General features: G+C 38.0%; 1 protein-coding gene and 1 long non-coding RNA gene across 2 annotated transcripts; one reads left to right on the top strand and one right to left on the bottom strand.

The window, feature by feature from the left end:
• Positions 1–1,344: 1,344 nt before the first annotated feature.
• On the top strand, positions 1,345–19,157 carry LOC122641683 (carotenoid 9,10(9',10')-cleavage dioxygenase 1). The gene is made up of 14 exons (XM_043834971.1): positions 1,345–1,616; positions 2,322–2,392; positions 2,809–2,823; positions 5,425–5,536; positions 6,348–6,447; positions 6,691–6,753; positions 11,286–11,396; positions 11,478–11,662; positions 13,164–13,302; positions 14,721–14,838; positions 14,919–15,020; positions 16,695–16,946; positions 18,274–18,385; positions 18,846–19,157. The coding sequence occupies exons 1-14, from the start codon at positions 1,383–1,385 to the stop codon at positions 18,873–18,875; spliced, it is 1,644 nt and encodes a 547-aa protein (XP_043690906.1). The 5' UTR covers positions 1,345–1,382; the 3' UTR covers positions 18,876–19,157.
• LOC122641688 lies at positions 3,004–19,360 on the bottom strand. Its single transcript, XR_006329947.1, has 3 exons — positions 19,349–19,360; positions 15,600–15,602; positions 3,004–3,130 (listed from the first exon to the last, which is right to left on the bottom strand). It is a non-coding gene; the product is annotated as an uncharacterized LOC122641688 (long non-coding RNA).
• Positions 19,361–20,881: the final 1,521 nt, after the last annotated feature.

The raw sequence follows: 20,881 nt of genomic DNA on the forward strand, positions 1-20,881 counted from the left end.
ATATTATGTAGAGTACTGATACGCTTGCATTGACATACACAATATGCATGCCAATGTTGGGTGTTATTTGATTGAATGTATTAAACTTGAAAATTTGACACTTGACTGCTCTAGATCATGTCCTCTCTAACAACGCGAGGTATAGGCACATCACTTGAATAGTGATTATTGACTTACTACAGTTGCATTAGTTGATAAGATTACATGTGTTTTTTTTTAACAAATTAAAACACCAATCACCTAGTCATGTACGGCTCCTATGCCTAGACATAGGATTGTGCGAAATGACCACCACCCATGGAAAGGCATAAATCCTTGAGAGCTACACACCACACATGACTAGGTAATGTTCTCTTTCAAATTTTTAAAATGGGAGAAATAACGCTACCTGATTACGTGTGGCGCGTGAACCTTATGCATACATAAGGGGCCATGCGAAATGATCGTTGCACCCCCATGGAAAGGTAAAAATCCTTGGAGGTGCAACGGTCATTTCACACGGCCCTGTTTTTGGGTGTAGGAGCTGCATCCCACGCAAGTCACCAGATAGCTTTCTCTTTCCCATAAAAAAAAAATAACGTCGGCCTCCTCTCTAATGTGCACATAGCCAGAGCCAGCCCAGCTCAACTGAGCCATCGGATGTTCATTGGGCACATATTGGGCTGGTGCGATCATTGGAGAGCAATCCAGATCCTCTACGACACGACTACCGCAATGGCTTGTACTGCACAGACACAAGATGGTGCGCTATGATCACCTTATCCCTGCCCGAACGCCTTACCCGAGTGCAACTGGATCCTAAAAAATATAGCCCGGAAAGCAGGTGAGGTGGTCGTTTTCCTTGCCACCCTATACACGTGTCAAACGAAGCCCCATTAGTTAGAAGTTTGTTTTCCATGTCCTAATCCCTTCTTCTCTTTTTTTTCGTGGTCCAGAAAATGTCTAATATCCATCATTGGCCGTCTCTAATGCGTTACGCGTAACGCTACTCAAAGCCAAACGGTTCTTCATCCACGCCCCAAGTTCTATTTAACCAAAACAGAAAGTAAAGTTACCAGACCATCCCTTAATTATATCATTTTTACGAAAACACCAATCACCTTGTGATGTGAAATTCAACTATTAGTATTTACCCACAAACCCCTAAAAAGGGTATAATCGTAGTTTTATTGAATTGTAATGGCGCTTTCGAAATTTTCTCTATTATTATAAAAAAGAAAAATCCCAGAACCTTTAGAGAGCAGATAATATCATAATATCGAGACGTATCATCAAAAAAAAAAAAAAATATATATATATATATCGAGACGTACTCGTGCGGCTCTCCACACACACATTACATACACACACACACACAACCATTGCTCAGAAGCAGAGTTGCAATGGTGGTCGAGGAGAAGGAGAAGAAGCAAATTCAAGATGGCGGAAGGATTGTGGTGGTGGATCCAAAGCCGAGTAAAGGAATAGCTTCGCGATTCGTCGACTTTGTGGAGAAGCTGATAGTGAAGTGGATGTACGATTCTTCACAGCCTCAACACTACTTATCTGGGAATTTTGCTCCGGTGATCGAAGAGACTCCACCTTGCGAGAATCTTCCTGTCCTAGGATATCTTCCGGTGAGAGAACATTAAATTTCTTGTGTCGTTGTCGAAGTTTTTGAATCCCGATAGAATCTTCTGTGCAGTTTTGTAATTGTTTTTTCCTTCTATTGTAAAATATATATTTTCTAGTAGAAACTGATCTTATTTATGCATTTGCGCTGGATCCATTGGTTTTGTTCTTATTTTGCTTAATCTCCTTTTCTTTTTTTTGGGTGTTCTTCGGAGAAATGATAAATGGTTCGAAAGATTTGTGTTTACTCTGGAGTCTTCTGATAATTTATGTTCTGGAATTTTATAAAAAGTATTATATTCTTCCAAGAGCTTCCCTTGCTTCCTTATCATTTCCTTTCCCATCATGCGCTGATATTTAGCTTATATGAAGAATACCTGACTTTGCTAGTATTCTTATTATCCATGGTTTAGTATGGGATTGACCATAGTAGTATCATAATCTGGATGAAATGCTGATATTTACCCGAATCTTCATTGACTGTGTAAGATGAATTCAATTAGGTTAGATCTCAGTAGTGTCAGTTTTTCACTTAACAACTTGTTGATCTTTGGTTGCTTGACCTTGTTTTTGTATTCTGTCAGTGGATCTTTATAATCCTCTTTATTACTTGCCACTGTACTAGAAAATTTGATTAAATTCTGAGGTTTAACTTTTAATTTTATTTTTTGTAATGACAATGCATGAAAATAGTGTATTTTGTATCACAGGAGTGCTTGAATGGGGAGTTTGTCAGGGTTGGGCCTAATCCAAAGTTCCGTCCAGTGGCTGGCTATCACTGGTAGTTCTATTTTCTTTATCTTCTGCTGTTTTAACTAGACCATGATAAGTTCCATTGTATGGATAAAATGTTCAAAATAACCAAGTAAAAATGTTCAAATTAAAGAAGTAGAAATGTTCTCTAAACAACTTAATGCGGGCTCACACTTTCTGGAGGTGCTTTTCTGAGTGTTTTTTTTTGGAAAGAATTCTGTTATAGATCCCTTAGGCAGATATTTGACCAAATTGTTCTACTAATATGATTCTTCTGGATTTAATTTAGTAATTTGTAGTCTTTAATTTGGAAAACAGCTGTGTCCATGTGCGCATGCGCTTGTACGTGTGTGCACAGATGTATTATTTTTTTTATTTTGCACTCTGGAGGTCAGTATTTCTGTGGTGATGATTGTGCCTATTTTCTTGTCTGTCCATGTGCAGGTTTGATGGAGATGGGTATGTGTATTTCTCTTCATTGCTTCACAACAGAAAAGGAAATGTTTGTTAAGTTCATTTCAACTTTCCTCTAGGAGGTTTCTTTTGCTGCATGATAATGTTCCAAAGTAAAATCTCTTGGAATCATCTGCAATGCCTTAAGGGTTATAGGGCTATCAGTTTCTTTTTCCATGTCCTCACTTTGTTACATGAATGGGTGTTAGCCTTATAAGATACAAATTACATTTAAAATCTTGTGATTAATTTAACAGCAAAATATTTTCGAGTCTTACTGAATATCTAATGACCGTATCTAAGACCCAGTTTTCTCATGATTTCGTGCCTGAATTACTGCCAAGTCTAATCTGACATATTGGTGATGAACTACATTCAGTGTTTTTGGTTACGATCATCATCCCACTGTGGTTTGGTTCTGCTTATGTTCTTATATTTCTCCCTACTCGAGTGCCGGAATATTAGTTCTAATGTAGTACTGAATTTGAATGATCAAAACAGTAGCCAAATGAGATCGCCAAATGAGATCTTTTCACAGATAATAAAATCCAGATTTAAGAGAAATCAAATTAAATAAAATCAGATGGTCAAACAAGGCTGAAACTGGGATCAAGTTCAACAATTTAATAATAGAACAGCCACTGAAATTTGGGGATCAATTTGCTGGTTAGATCAGCAAATAGAAGGTAATCCGAAATTCTGAATACTACTAGGAAAAGGGCAAAACAGTGATTTCAAAGACCAAACAGAAAACAGAAAATAGGGTTACTTGATTCTCTATATGGATCAGATATCAGTCGTTAAATTAGATCAGAAAATCAGAACCAATATCAGTATAACAGGGTATAAGAACGGACAGCGGCAGAATGAGAAAAACATAAATATATCAAGATCCAGCCAGCAGAATAGAACCAAACTTGAATCGAGTTCTATTCTAGGGTTGATGAACATGTGGTAAGAACTTTAGAACGATCAGGTGGCTGGTTTGCTTAATGTCAAAAGAAATGTTGCATATGAACTTCTAGAAGATAGGGTTCTAGTTGCAGAAAATTTAGAAGAATTCTTTCTTGTTAATGGATGGAGAAGATGATGGAATAATAAGAACAACAAAATATAACACTCGGGCTTCACACCACAAGTGGTTCGATTGGATCAAACACCAATCTTCTTTGATCACATACAAAGGGTTTCTTGATCAAAGTATCAAACACAAGAGATCTTCAATGGAGAAGAGAGCAAGAAAAACAACTTTATTTATCAAATTTGTGTACAGTGCTAGGCCCCCAGATACAGATTCATCACCAAATAGGGCTTGTTTTCTTAGTTTTATTTTTATGTAATTAGTGGTCATGTGATCACTTAAGTGTTAAGTGGTAATGTGACAACTTAAGTGGTCATGTGACTATTTAAGTTGGGCTGGATTAGGACTCTATAGGTCCAGCCATGTTTTGAGTCTATTTCCTTTATTATTTCACTTTTTTAATCAGTTTAAGTTACCTAATAGGTTAAGGATTGGGTTAGGCCTTTCTTTTTTAGTGTAGGAGTCTATTTTTGAGTATTTTATATAATGTTGTAAGAGAGGTGGGGGGGAGGAAGTATTAGACACGAATTTTGATTAATGAAAAGCTTTTTTGTGCTCTTCTTCTCCACTGAAGATTTTTGTCTTGTGTTTGATCAAGGCTGGTGGATTGGTGTTTGATCCAATCGACACATTGCGGTGTGAAACCTGGGTGGATCGTTTGAAGGAATCGGTGTTTGATCCAACTGACACCTTGCGATGGGAAGCCTGGGTGGTTCGAATTGGTTATTTGTTTTCTCCAATTGCTGTTACGTTCAAGTTCTACATTCAAGTTCTGATTTCAAGAGTGATTCTACATCATCATGCACTGTTCAACTCTACAACAGAGGAACAGCAGCTCTCGATCCAAAAAAACTTCTAAATCATTGGGGTAAGGTGGAGGGCAGCAACTAGATCAATTGATCACCTCATTAGTGCTGCCCTTTGAGAAGGGTGAGAACCAAGGAAAGAAGGAGAGAAAAAACAAGAGAGGAGGAAGGAGAGAGAAACGATGGAGAGGGTGGCTGCTCTGTAACCTAGAGAAGAATTTTGGCGCTGATGCCATGTTAGCAGAACAAATTAGAGCTGTAATGCTTGAATGATCTTATGATTACTCCAAACCTCTTATTTATAATAAGTGAAGAAATTACATACGACATAAATAATCCTACTATAGCCGATTCTATTATGAGAGTCGGCTGTACACAAACATAACCCCCACGGTATTGTGGTGTACATAATTCAACAGTAGAACATACTTATTATTTCTGGTATATATGCTTCAACAAGTAGTTCTTGTTATTGTCTGATTTGTTAAGTTGGTTGTATGCTCCTAAGTCATTTTTATTTATCAAACTACTCAGAGACATTAAAGTGCCTCTGTTTTCTTGTATTTTCTCAAATCTTACTAACCTTTCTAATTGGTCTGAACTTCGGAGTTGGAACATATTTTGCAGTTATTGTTACACAAATTTTTTTTTGGAGTGGATTTATTGTTACAACTTTGTTGGTTAAAGACTGACTTTTTAATAAATTCCTTATTATTGCAGCATGATTCATGGTTTGCGTATTAAAGATGGAAAGGCTACCTATGTTTCACGTTATGTTAGGACTTCACGCTTGAAACAAGAAGAGTTTTTTGGAGGGTCAAAGTTTATGAAGGTATATTGGTAAACCATGCTAGGAAGGTCAGATTACAGCATGTTCGCTACAGTTAATTTCTGTTTAGTTTAGGAAGTTGATTTTTCTTTTGTTCATACTTTGGAATGACAACCACAAACAAATAAACAAATAGAAAACAAAATTTTAATTATAAGAACTTTTGTTGTTTTAACAAACTAAGCCACTGGTTCTAAACCATAGCTGCCGGATTTGGTTGGTTCTAATAGCATCTGTGACAATAACAGAACCTGAATCAGTACCCGGACAAAAGTAAGAGAGAAGAGAAGAGAAGAGAAGAGAAGATGAGAGAATACTGCCCACAATTTGAGTGAGGAGCAAAATACTCAAACTGTGGGTGGGGGGATGTTTATATATTGATATAAAAGCTAGAACTTACAATTAGGTCCCGGGTCCACAACTTAAGACTTTTTTTGTATTGATGTAAAAGAAGAACCACCAGGCAAAGAATTTTTTCTAGTTTTCCACTCATCCATCCATTGCTTTGTTTATGTGTTATGGAGCTACCTGTTAGCTTTTATTATATCATGATCTATTTCAGACTTGCGTAAGTTATTAAGTCATGTATTACAGTTTGTTGTCTGATTTCCTCTCTGTTAATTATTTTGTAAATGCCTGACCACTTGTTCGAGTTCTGCAGCTGTTAGGTAATTATGATAAAAAAAATGAGGGAGTTTTAAGTTGTGAAGTTAACACTCATTAAAATAGATATCTTTAGTTACTGTACCTTGACAATGTATTCTTTAGATCCTATAGTCAGGAGACTCAGGATGTTTTATTGTGTCATATGTAGATTGGAGACCTTAAGGGTCTGTTTGGTCTACTAATGGTCAATATGCAACTTCTTCGAGCGAAATTGAAAGTGCTGGATGTTTCCTATGGAACTGGGACAGGTAAGACTGTTTACCTGACTACAACATTTTTTCTTTATTTAATATTCACAAAAGAAAAGGATTTAAATACCAGTCTTCTGTATCTTTGATAGAATATGGGGTTACAAAAATTATCCATTTCACTAAAAACAAATTATCTATAATCTGTTGCAGGTCTGGGAAGCATATTTGATCCTTGATTTCGTATTAATCTAAGAATGTTTAACACTGAAAATAACTTAATCATTTGTGACCCTTGTTCAGGCAATACGGCTCTCATCTATCACCATGGTAAACTTTTGGCCCTTTCAGAAGCAGATAAACCTTGTAAGTCTCATCTTTTCTTCCCTTTTTTATCTTTTTCTGTTATATTTCTTTTTTTTTTTTTTTTAAAGTAAACCTCTTAAGGGTTCTTTTCTTCGGTGAAAATCAGAAAGGAAGTTTTATGATTGCCATATTGAGTGGAGATTCTCTCTCTACCTTCCCCTCTCTTTTTTTTGATGTACAGGCTGAGTTCTAAGGGGAGAAAATAACCCTTTGCCCTATTTTTCTGGTTTTTTCATTGGATGATGGGATATTCTTCTTCATTTAGTCACATGGTCAAAGTTAACAAGAGAAATCATAGTTGTCAAGGTGTCTCCTAGGCATCCAGGCGCCTTGGATGCCTTGGTCGCCTTGTGTCTAGGCCCCCTCCAACACCTTGGGTCGCCTAGATGCCGTTACAACTATGGGAGAAACTTTCTGATTTCTATTGCCTTCATAGTTGTCATGAGTCTAGGCGACCCAAGGTGTTGGAGGGGGGCTTGGACACAGAGCAACACCAACAAAGCGTCCAAGGCGCCTGGACGCCTAGGCAACGGCTTGACAACTATGATTGCCCTTTCTATCTGTCTAGATCTGGTAAAACTGAGTCACTACATATGACTCTTGAAATTAGCTATTTGAAAACTTTTCTCCTTGGGGTCATATTGGCAAAGCTCTTACATGTCCTCCTTCCAAATTTCGGGTTCAACCAAGATTTCGACCTTGGTCGAAACTGAAATATACCGTCGAAATCTGCGAAATGGGCTCGAAATTTGGTCCATTTCGCATGTCAACTCGAAATGGCCATTTTGGTGGGCAAATGATGGAATTTTGCCCTGAAACCTCTTGTAGTGCCTATTTGAGTATGTTTATACATGTTTGAATCATTAGATTAGAAGAAAAAAAAACCCAAAGTGGTAGTTTGGCTTAGGTTGCTAGTGTATGCCGTAGCCTACTGTATCCTTTCCCTTATATAGTCTATTCTAAATTTAGTCATATTGATGTAGATCTGCTGGTGATGGGCATAAGAAAGAGAAGAGAGATGTTGCAGAGAGCGAGAACCAAATCGTGAGGGGAGAGAGAGAGAGAGAGAGAGAGCAATCTCGTTCAAAATAACTGATTCCACCCATCATAAAATTGTAAGGAGGATTTCCCCTTTACCTGCTTTTATAGCCAACTATAAAACTCAATCTAAAGAGGAAACATAAATAAATTAAGAAAACCCAAACCAAAACTAAAATTAACTCCTCTAGCTGTAGGCTAAGAATGGAATGTCCTAATGTATTAGTAACACTAAATAAAGAAAGAAACTGCTAGACAATTTTTTTTTATCCCGAATATTACCTGGGACCCAGGCCAGCCCCTAAGATTTTATTAAAATCAAAGCAATTGGAAAAAGAATACATGGGGGGGGGGGGACATACTGCCTTACCCCAACCCGAAGAGCACATCTCTCAGCTGACATTGGGCCCAAACCCATACAATATAGAAAGAAAAGAAAGACTCTATTTTCTGAGAACGGGCAAATCAGCACTGTCTTCCCGAAGAATACGCTGCAGGTCCACCGGTGGCTGGCTGCCATAGTGGAAAATGATAGAAGCCCTAGTATCACAAGCTAAGTTGGGTAGCCAATCGACTACCCTGTTGCTTTCCCTATAAGCAAAGGATAATAGAGGCCGAGTAGTACGCAACAAAACCATAGTCTCATGAAACCAGTACCAACCCCTCCAAAGATTACACCTCTTTTGATTAATCATTCTTACTATGGTAGCCGAATCAGAATTGACCACAAAATCTGTGAGACCCAAATCCTAGCACAGCTTCAAGCCGTCTCTCAAAACTCTCAACTCAGCAACCAAATTAGTGCTAGCACCATAAAAGCTGGAAAAGGCAGCCAAAACACCACCCTCCTTATCTTTGATAACCCCTCCACCCCCTCCTATACCAGGGTTACCCTTACAAGCACCATCCACATTGAGCTTAACCGTGGCGAAGGGGGGCCACCAATAAACGGGGAGAGGGCCCTTCAATCTGAGAGGAGGATCCGAAAGGCCCAAGCATTGAAGAATTAACACTTCCCTGTGAGAACCCGAGCACCTAAACTTGGAAGGATATGGAATGTCCTTCACCCAGGCTTTAATGCTCTCAATAACAGAACCAGCAGCCCGCCTTTTTTCTCCTTGCCTTCTGTTGTTCCTTTCTTTCCAAAGCTCCCACACTACCAGGGAGGGAAGCAGTCCTGTAATGTAGGCACAGAGACTTTTACCACTCGCCACCCCTTGCTACAGAAGGATTCAACTCCTGGCATCTTGTGAAGGGATTACATCAATATCAAAGACTTGTGAAAAGAAATTCCAAACCTTCATCGCAGTGCATCCAACTACCAGGCAATGATTTGTTGTATCTCTCCTGGGGTTTCTGCAACAGTTGCACTTGGACGCTACAGAAATCCCAACAACCATCAAGGAATCATCTGTGGGAATTTTTCCATTGAGGAGCTGCCAAGTAAAAAAGGCTATCTTCGTGGGCAAGGATTGGTTCCAGACCCATCTAGAATAGGAAACCTCAGGTGATCTACTCCGCACTTCGTTCCAGGCTGATTTGGTTGAGAACTGACCGTCACTAAAGGGTGTCCAAACCAGAACATCATCCCTTTCACCTATGGTGAAATTGCCACATATGATGCTATGCCTAACCCCATCCGAGTCAATCAGATCCAGAACGGACTGTTTCCACGAACCATCCTCCTCCAGAGCATCCTTGACTCGCAATGCCGTGTCAACCTGTAGGGCATTGTCCACTTAGTCAATCAACAGGCCAAACCTTACCTAATTATCCAACCAGAAAAAAATATTGCCATAGCCAATCAACCATCTTGACTTGGCAAGAACGATGTCCTTATGCTCCAGAGCGTTTCTCCAAGACTTCTAGCCTATCCCGCTTGGATCAGCCAAAACAGTATGATTGTTTTTAAAGAGTTTAGCCCTGAAGAACCCACTCCACAGAGAGTGATCAGCCAGGATCTTCCATAAACCTTTAAGCCTTAAGGAAAGGCCGTCTCCAGAAGCCTAATTCCCAACCCCCCTTCTTTTAAAGGCCTACAAACTTTCTGCCAATTCACCTAGTGTTTGTGCTTCCTCCACTCCGAGCTTCCCCATAAGAAATCAGCAAAAATTCCATATATCCATCCAAGGACTGCCTTGGGCGGATCCAAAGTAGCAAGCAAATGGATGGGGATAGATGCTAGTACATGTTTCAAAAGCGTAACACGTCCCCCAGACGACAAAAGCTTACGTTTTCAACCCGCCACCTTGTTCCTTATTTTTCCAACTAAATCATCAAAGAAACAAATTTTAAGTCTTCTAGAATGGAGGGGGGCCCCCAGATAAGTAATTGGGAGCGTCCTTCTAGTGAACCCTGTAACGGTTCCCACCATCCGAGCTCTAGCCGCAGAGACCTTGTCCCCCAACAGAAAGCAACTTTTTTGTTTATTGACCAGTTGACCTGAGAAGCCTTCATATCTCAGGGTTGTCCTTCTAAAAATTAGCCCATGATTAGGCTGAAGATAAGCTTCTGAAATTCTGGAATTCTGGATCCAGTGAGGCATTTAAATGACCTCCAACTGGCCCCATGAGCTGTATGTTGATAAGGTCTTGATTTTCAGGAATTGTGGCATTTTATATATGTTACTGCACCATATTGGCGAAATGACCAAAATGTTTCGATCATTTCACTGGTAGTTTCGTTTAGATCAGGGTCGGAACCGAAATATACTTGGCGAAATTTTGAACTATGTTAGACAATTAAAAGTAATAAAACTAAGAGAAATATTCTCCTAAAAATTAGTCCATGATTAAGCTGAAGATAAGCTTCTGAAATTCTGGAATTCTGGATTTGGTAAGACATTTAAATGACCTCCAACTGGCCCCATGAGCTGTATGTTGATAAGGTCTTGATTTTCAGGAATTGTGGCATTTTATATATGTTATTGCACCATTTTGGCGAAATGATCAAAATGTTTCGGTCATTTCACTGGTAGTTTCGTTTAGATCAGGGTCGAAACTGAGATATACTGTCGAAATTTTGTACTATGTTCCAAATATAATTCCATCTCTTGTCATTTCATGTATCCCTGGAACACCTGTGACGCACGATGTTGGTACACATGGTATATGTTTGCCATGGTGACCAGCAGTCAAACACTTGAACACAGGTGAGATAAGATTCCCCCCTACCCACCCAGCCACCCACTTCTTTCTGACTCAAAGACGTTATCCCCCTTTTTGACACATTAGCCCAACTGCCTTAGCCCATACCCAGCTTTGGTAACATGTCCCCATATCCTAAGGTTTTTTTTTTGTGTGTGTGTGGGGGGGGGGGGGGGATTGGGGTGGGGTGGTGGTGGTGGTGGTGGGAAGGTCATGTGGATGCAATTTCCTGACACATTTCTACAATTCTACCGAACACCTGTGACATAGGATTCGTCAAACATACTGCTGCTTTTTTAGCTCCCTTGACATGGATAGTTTAAAACATCATCATTTTTCTTCTGACAGATGTCCTTAAAGTTCTGGAAGATGGAGACCTGCAAACCCTTGGAATGTTGGATTATGACAAGAGATTGCAACATTCCTTCACTGCTCATCCGAAGGTTGATCCATTTACTGGTAAAACTCATCCTCAGAGCAAACTTTGTTGTGCAGTTGATGTGGTAGCTTGATTTTTATTTGTGGCAATCTTGCTTGCAGGCGAGATGTTTACATTTGGTTATTCACATACTGCACCGTATTGCACTTACCGAGTCATTTCCAAGGACGGTTTCATGCATGACCCCGTACCAATAACAATACCGGAACCTGTCATGATGCATGACTTTGCTATCACAGAGAACTATGCTATTTTCATGGATCTCCCTCTTTACTTCCGGCCAAAGGTACTACCATTATCGTTAAAGTAATAGTAAATTATAAATTTCTCTTAATTATGAATGATTGTAATATCCTTGTATTTTATATTCAATAAAAATATAAAATAACCTTGTTTCATGGATCCTTAGAAAATCACCACCACTAACGATCTGATTTTTGAAAAGCTTCCCTCAATAGTTGGAAGTACTGTTCAATTGAGAAAAACTTTGATTGTTACAAATTATGCAAAACCAATTTTACCCGCACAATAATATTAAAGCTGTTAAAACTTTCCTCATACAGGTTTGTGTTTTATATAGTATAATGGATGTTCTAGATTTGTGGTGTGTGTTGATTTGAAGGAGAAATTTAAGAGCTTCATGTGTCATGACATTGAAGAGGTTTGGACCCTTACTAATGTTGAAGGCCAATTTGTGTTAACTTTTATGGTTCAGGGATTTTTCTCTTACAGCTAGATGCCCCCATCCCCCCCCCCCCCCCCAACCAATTTAATTTCCATCTTTAATTGAGTTGTGAGCAAGTTTAGACTGTCTCTTATGATTATATATTATTATTACTACAAATAGGGAGAATATTCAGAGCTTCATGATGAATTGAAGCAGGATTTATGCACATATTCTAATGTCATATGTCCATTGATGTTAGTTTTTATGGTTCAGGGATTTTCCCACTAGAGCTAGATCCCCATTGTTCCGCTCTCCTCTTTTAATAGGCCATTTAGGAATTTCTGTCCTTAATCTAGTTATGAGAAAGTTTAGTCTGCCTCTTATGATTACTACAACAACTATTAAAGGTTAAGAACTGGGTTTCCCCCCCCCCCCCCTTTTAGGCATAGTTTTAGCACTTTTTTTTCCATTTTAATGATTTAGAGACTTTGTGTTAATATTGGTTTCTTTGAGGGCTTATTTTGATTAGTTTTCGTTTTTATTTAAATTGATTTCATGTATTTGATTTATCTTATTTATGTTTCAATTTCCTTTGATTAATGTTGTATAAATCCTTTGGTGGTTTAAGATTACATTTTCCCCCTATACTGAGAGAAAACTATTAGAATTATTTAGGGTCGAAAATTTTGTCTAAGGATCTTTTTATTCCTTGGTGCCTTTAATATGGTAAGTGGAAAGTTACATTTCCTTTGCCTAATAGACGTGAAATTGAGAGGATCCTTTAATATGAGGATTCTGGAACATTGAAGGCAAGAAAAAAGCATTTTGCAGTCATTGTTGCAAAGGATGCTTCTGTGCTTACAAAATGCCCAGAGATTGTCCAAAGATTGTCCTGCTGTATATTGGTTGTTGTAGGAAGCATTTTGCAGTCACTTTTACAAAGGATTTCTTACTCATCCTTCCCCCAACCCCCCCAAAAAAAGAAGGAAATTCTTGGCTTTTCATACTTTGCTCAGCTTCACCATTTTGTTTGGGGTATGCTTTTTACAATATTTGGGATACCAAGGAATCTTATTAAATGTGAGCATATTTGTAATGCATTTCTTGTATTTTTTTTCAGGAAATGGTGAAGGATAAAAAGCTAATTTTCTCATTTGATGCAACGAAGAAAGCTCACTTTGGTATACTTCCACGATATGCTAAGGATGAGCTTCAAATTAGATGGTTTGAGCTTCCAAATTGCTTCATTTTTCATAATGGTGAGCTCTCGTTTACTTTTTCCTGCTTGTCCTGTAATTTATCTGGTCCACTTGACCCAGTTTTCCATCAAGCTGGCGGGGTAGCTGAAGATCCCAACCTTGGTCAAGCATTGGGCTTGCCTGGGCCTGATGGCCAAAATGGGGGGATGCAGGGCTTAATCATTCCTATGTACAGATCCCAGTGAACTTTTAATAGCCAAACCTAGTCCAGAAATTCAAATCAGTAAAAAAATAGGAAGGCCCTAAGTTCGGCACAAGTTTAGAGATGTGGTTTTTCTTAGTTGTATGTGGCAGTGGCTAGTACATTAGCTTCTGTTAAGGACTTTACATACTTGTGATTTTATGTTACCTAATGGTAATTTGAATCCAAGGGCAGCTGATTTTGTGGTTGGCATATGCTAGCTGGACATAGATGTTTTAGTTTTGGAGATTATTTAAATCTCATTATCTATAACCGAAAAACATATTTTTGGGTATAAAATTGTGAATGAATACGATATATAAATAAAATAGAGTTGCAGAAGATCTTAAATGCCCTATGTTTGCAGTAGATAGTTGTACTTTGTAGGAATTTCATTCATTCTTGTTTGTCATTACAGCAACGGATGATACTTGTCCCAAAAGGAAAAGAATGGAAAAATAGTGATAAAATAATGTAAAGTCCTAGCTGTTATAAAACTCTTGCCGAGTGATTTATTGTATGGGAATCTCTTTTGGCTAGTCACCTTCTTTCTGTTTGGGGTGCTAAATGCCGACCAGCTTGAGATTTGATCATCTATGGAAGACTTTTGGTTCCATTTTACGCCCTCAGAAGAGATTGACTGGTTTCTTAGCTTGAATATTTGAGCCCCAACATCTTCCGTGAAGCAACTTATGTAGCTCTCTTGTCATGGTTGATCTTCTGCATATGGTTCAGCATTTGAAATAGCTTTTTCTCTCAGAGTCTAAAAAATCAAGCTTCTGGACGAGCAGGAAAAACTGTGTAGAGAATTTTCTTCTAGATGTGTTTTTTTTTTTTTGTAAAAGTTTTGTCTTAATTAGCCAGTTCCCTAATATGAAGCCGGAACGATAGGAAGTTTTAACACAACCATGTAGACTACTTACTGCATGTAACTATAGGATTATTCCACATCATTTTTTATATTTGGTATGTGTTGTCTTCTCTATATTTTACTGCTATTAATCAAGCTGATACATTATAGTGGTGGCACCTAGAATCTACCATATTTCACTGATCCAGCCAAGCAGCCACTTGGGACTGACATTTTGATATTTCTCTGGGGGACCATTGATTTGTTAGGATACAATTGAATTTTTAGAGTTAATGAAAGCTTTAAAGTTTGTTAGGTCATGAAAAAGTTAAATGCATGGAATTCTTTGGTTGTTTATTCTAATTGTGTCTGGCTTCCACTTACTAGCCAATGCTTGGGAGGAAGGTGATGAAGTTGTTTTGATCACTTGCCGGCTTGAGAACCCAGATCTGGACATGGTCAGCGGAGCTGTAAAGAAAAAGCTTGAAAATTTCTGCAATGAGCTGTAGGACCTTATTACCCATATTATTTATGAGCACATTTTTTTCCCTCTTGGGTGTTCCTAAACTTCCTTGTTCCTGACAGATATGAGATGAGATTTAATTTGAAAACTGAACTAGCTTCACAGAAGAAACTGTCAGCATCTGCCGTCGATTTTCCTCGGGTGAATGAGAGTTACACTGGCAGGTTTCTCTCTATTCCTTTCTGTTGAATTTGGCAGATGTTTGAAATTTGAATTTTATGGAAAAGGATATGTCTAGTGTGAAACCTACTTAATTTAGTCCTAGATTGGTAGGAAACCAACTAGAAGCCAATAACCCGGATCTTCTATGAACTGGGCAATTCGACTATGTCAAAATAGGTGAAATTGTGAATTAGGGTTAAGGTTTGATGGGACCTAGGGTTTGATGATAGGGTTATGTCAAGTTGATGTAGGCGAGTCTATCAGTGAAGGTCTCGTTAAGTTTTAATGGTGTTAGGGTTGTAAACTTGAGTTGGCAGCAGGTAGGTCTAGGGTTTTGGGTTTTTAAAAGTGTTAGATGAGGGAATCTAGGGTTTAGGATGAGTGGATTGGATCCAGGTTTGGATCGAGTGTTCCTAAGGGGGAATGGGACACTCGGTCAGACTTTGGTGGGGTTCTAATGGTTAGAGTGGGCTGGGCAGAACTTAGGGTTTTGAGGAGATTGAAAACAGAAGGGGAGAATGTTAGGGTTGTGTGATTTAGAGGATTAGAAGAAGAAAGGTTGGGGATGGGGTGATTCAAACTCACTGTTATTGCAGAGAATCCTTGGCAGCAGCTTGTTTGAATGCGAAACTTGAATAAAACCAAAAGAAAGCTTCAAAAGAACCACCCGGGCTTCACACCGCAAGGTTTTGATTGGATCAAACACCAATCCCACCAGCCTTGAATCCCTTGATCAAACATAAGACAATCTTCAAAGGAAGAAGACAAGCTGAAGCAGCTTGCAAAGCATAGAAAATTTTCAGAATTGAGAGGTGTGAGCACCCCCCACGATCCCTTTATTTATATTGGCCAAAAGGCCTAATTTCCTATGCAGCCTAGGAGTAGGAATCCTAGGCTGTCTAAATACAAATCACTCCGTCTCTAAAATTTATGGAGAGGTGTGGACCCAAACTTATATAATTTGAAACAAATAAAAGAAAGGTGACTTAAGTCACTTAAATTGAACCACTGGTTCAACCAGTTTGAATTCGGTTCAATTTAAAAACAAAAGACATAAACTAAGTATAAACTAGCTAATCCCGTGTGCAACCTAATTATCCATACGTCAGGTCCATAAAGTGACCTATTACATTGAAAACTCAGGGGACCAAAGACCCCACTTGTAACTTTGGACTTATTCCTAAGCAAAGAAGCCCAGTTTGTTGATAAATCTGCATCACTAATTTTCTGCCAGAGACTAAAAAAAAGGCTAGGTTTTTGGAAGACCAAATCACTTTCGTTCTTGATCCACAGATTTGTTGTTCAAGTTATATTGTTAAATTGTCTGATATATATTGCTGTCGTATATTCCATTTTTGAATTGTCTCTGGATTTACATTTTTAGTGCATTCTATTGATAGGGAGCTTCTAATTTTCATGGTGTCCCATAGGCTTGAGTTATTTTTCCCTTTTAATTTTTATATGCCATGTTCGTTGCAAATGTATCCTTATTTTTCCCTTCTAAGTGGGCAACAATTCCTCACAACATTTTGTCTATCAAGAATGTTTTCTTCTCTAGGATATTGATCTCTTTACTCAAGCAGATGCTATTCATGTTCCTCAGGTGTTGAATCATTTCATAGAATACTTCCAAATTTCATTATCGTTCTTTTTATTAATTATGTTTACAAATTCAGGAAACAACGTTTTGTCTATGGGACAATACTGGACAGCATTGCAAAGGTGACGGGGATTATCAAGTTTGATCTGCTTGCAGAACCAGAAACTGGGAAGAAGCAGCTTGAAGTTGGTGGGAATATTCAAGGCATATTTGATCTTGGGGATGGAAGATTTGGTTCAGAAGCAATCTTTGTCCCCCGTGAGCCGGGTATCTCGTCTGAAGAGGATGATGGCTACTTGATATTCTTTGTACATGATGAGAAAACTGGGTAACTGTTCTGCCTTCTCCCAACAATCAGCAGCAGCATTGCTGTTGTGTTAACTATAGTAACTGTAGTCTTTGTTCCACTACACAATACGTTTGTCCAATTTTAAAGAGCAATAGTTAGGGGTGAATTGTATCTAAACTATTCTGAAATATCAGGGATCTCCAGTATTCACTATATAAGCTACCAGAAGCTCTAATTTCTGAATGCAAAACCTTTTTGTCAATTAAAAGTACAATACATGGACATGATTTTATCCCATAAAGAAGATCACAGATTCCATTAGCTTGTGAACTTGTTTACAAGGTGCAATGACCAAGGAACCTTAATTAGGGTAAAACTTGTAATGTATTGTATGGTTGTAGAGTGAGAACACAATCTGTTTGCCAGCTCTCCTGATAGAACATCCATGGTTCAAAGATGAAAGACCAGATGCCATATCTTGACAAGAATAATCTGTTACTTTATATGCAGTCTTCCCCACCCAACCACAATCTGCCCCCCCCCCCCCCAAAAAAAAAAAGAGAAAGAAAGGTGTTTCTCTGTAATTCTTTGTAACTTACAGTTTATCATTGATTTTTTCCATTTACTTGTGTTACAAATATGCAAAAGTGATGAATGGACAATGCCAATATCACCATGAGGAATAATTGTCCCCTTCTTTTGGGGTGGGGTTGGGGGGGGGGGGGGTGGTGGTGGTTACCATCAAGGATTCCTGGTAAACTAGAGAACTTAATTTGAGATATTTATGTCCATATAGATTGTTTGGATTTCTCATCAGTTGTGTCTTCCATGTGTCTTCTGTAGCTTTAATTATCTCTAGGGACTGAATTGCTAGTTACTTGCCTTTCTAAGCAAATGCTTTATGTTGTTTGCATGGCCATTCATTTTCATTTGAAAGAGTTCAGAAGAATGTGATTTTTGTTTCATTAAATTTTAAGATATTCAAGCCTGTAGATTGTTTGGATTTTTCACTTCACCAGGTGTCTTCCACTTTTTCTTTTGTAGTATTAACTATCTCTAGGGACTGAATTGGTTAGTTACTTTTCAAAGCAAATGCTCTATGTTGTTTTCATGCCCATTATTTTTCATGAAAGAGTTCAAAAGAATGTGATTTTTTGTTTTGTTAAAATTCTTGTTAAAGCTTTTTAACCATTGGCCAAAGTGTGAGATTTAATAGAAATTATTAATCTTAGATTGGACCGAAATGAAATTGAAATATTGAAATTAAAGGGTTTTTTCTTTCTTCGAGCTATCGTGAGATATATTTTTTGTTTCCTTGAGATATATTGTTCAAATTAATGAGCTTCTTTGATGTCTTTTTGTGCAGAAAATCTGCAGTCAATGTAATAGATGCAAAAACAATGTCAGCTGATCCTGTTGCAGTTGTTGAGCTACCACATAGGGTTCCCTATGGATTCCATGCATTCTTTGTGACAGAGGCAAGTATTGCAGCCTCTTTAATCAATTCACACAAATACTCTCATAGGACCAAGAAATATATGAACTGTGCAAATACCTTACAAGTCAACTCACAGATTTTCTGTTTCTTTTTGAGATATGAGGGGGGTATCGTCAGTTGGGGGGTTGCAGGATCAGTACACAATTCTGGAGCTCTGTATGTGACATATCCATTGATAAGGATCAAGACTCCTCACTGAATGTGTTCCTCATAGGACTCAATTATCATGACCAGATTAATCACATATATAAGAAATTGTACCATTTAATCTAGCATTTAACGGGTTACGATCTAATTTGTCTTCAGTTTCACCTCCTTTAAATTAATTTCTGATCCAATCATAGTTATTGCACTGTTTGTTTTATTTGGCTTTTGCTTTATCTTCATTTCCTTTTGCCCTAACACTGACACTAAACTCAAACGTGTGGATATTTGGGCAGGAGCAACTTCAAGAACAGGCAAGGCTGTGATCACAAACGCAGTTCAAATCATATAAAATTTCTGTCGTAGAGTATAGCTTAAGTAGGCATCAGCAAGCCTCATCCAATTGCATATTTCTGTTATCTCTTCACTCTTTAGTATATGACCCCAAAACTCTGTATAAGTCCTGTCTGGGGAACAACTATCCATGGCTATCAGGAATTTATATTTTCTACCTCTGCCCATTAATGTTTCTAGAGGTCAATATTTTGGTTATACCAGACAATTAAAGCTTGATAAAGTAACGTTCAGTTTCTAAGTCCAAATCTCAATGGGATAATGTGAAAATTGGGGTGGGGGCCGGGCGCAAGTATTAGCTCAATATCTTCCTTCAGAAACTATTATTTTTGGGTTTGGAGTAGGGTTTCAAAATTCAGCGGTACTGCATTTCTAGGGATAGGGCAAAATCTGGCCGATCCGATCGGTATTGGCCAACGCAGATCCGATCGGCATCGGCCAAGACCGATCCAGATCCCAATTCTGCCCTTTAAAACCCTGGTTTGGAGTTTCAGATTTTTTGGGCTGTCACTCTCTCATCAATATGGACATTTTCCCATATTCCCTAATATAATTTCTTGCCGATGCTTTTAATAAGATTGATGGGTATCTTATAAAATAACTTTTAATGAGATTGATTTAGTTATTTTATAAAATAACTAAGGTTGTTCCATTGTGACCAAGTGGTCACGGGTTTGAGTCTAAAAACAGCCTCTGTGTGAAAGCAGGGGTAAGGCTGTGTATAATATGACCCTACCTAGGCCTCACAATGGTGGAATTCTCGTGCATTGGATACATTCTTTTTTTTTTTTTTAAATATAAAATAAAATAAATTGATCATGTATTTTTTTAATGAAAAACAAAGCATATTATTTAGACAAGCAAGAAAAATTCTTCATGTCACAAAACAATTTAACTTCCTAAAGTTTAAGTTTAATTCAATCAAATGCCCCTTGTGAATTAGCACGTATTCCCATTTATGTCCATAAAGCACTTAGTATTTCAATCACTGTTATGCACTCTCTCATTGTCTTGAATTTCAAGTCTGTTACTTGACAAATAGAATAGAAATTTCACATGTGAGTGGGAAAGTAGGGATATATCTATCCACAAAATTAAGGCTCCACCATATCTGGTACATGGCAGATATTTAGACTATCTTGATAAACATATTTAAGGAGTGGCACATATTTGGACTATCTTGTTTAAGCATATCAAGGAGGATCAATGTTTTTTCCATCTTAAGAATAATGAAATAATAAACAGGCACAAAAACCATGCAATCTGAAATCTCCATCGAATCCATTAGGCAAAATTTATATCTGAAAAAAAAAAAATTGGGAGTACGGTGGTCATTTCGCCCACCCGTGTTTGGGTGCAGGAGCAGCACACCTCCCAAAAAATAAATAAATAAATAAAAACTCTGTTAATTTACTTCTTCATAGATAGATATCATAAGCTAGGTCCTCCACGATCTTGAATGAAACTATCCATGAAATTGTGCACCGTCTGAAACGTAGATCATCGCCGTTCTTAACCAATACTCAGGTTAAGGTCCGTGACTCCATCTCCGAACATTGTGAAGTTACGAGTAAAGCATCCCGAGGTTTGCGTATCTCTTAGGGCATGGAGAAGCATATATATATATATATATATATATATATATCAATCAGGATACAAAAAATACGAACCAATTCCATCACATCAGCCAGCATTGTAAGTATAAAAGAGGTAAGATCAGAGAAGACTACTAATAATACTAATATCACTTTTCTTAGAAAGAGCAATGCAAAGCAGTTTTCTCTTCTTAATCACCTGAAGAAGAGTTTTACCCTCAACTCTATTTGCATACATGGCATATAGCAAAGATACATGACATACATCTTCACCTCTCAACAAATATATCTTGTTGCCCAATAGACCCAATACCAATACAGGTCCCCTCTTTCTCCAACCCCTCAATCCAGACAGCTCCCAACAATGGTGAAATTTTATTTAA

This window comes from Telopea speciosissima, chromosome 10 (assembly GCF_018873765.1).
Source record: "Telopea speciosissima isolate NSW1024214 ecotype Mountain lineage chromosome 10, Tspe_v1, whole genome shotgun sequence".
Classification (NCBI taxonomy): domain Eukaryota; kingdom Viridiplantae; phylum Streptophyta; class Magnoliopsida; order Proteales; family Proteaceae; genus Telopea; species Telopea speciosissima.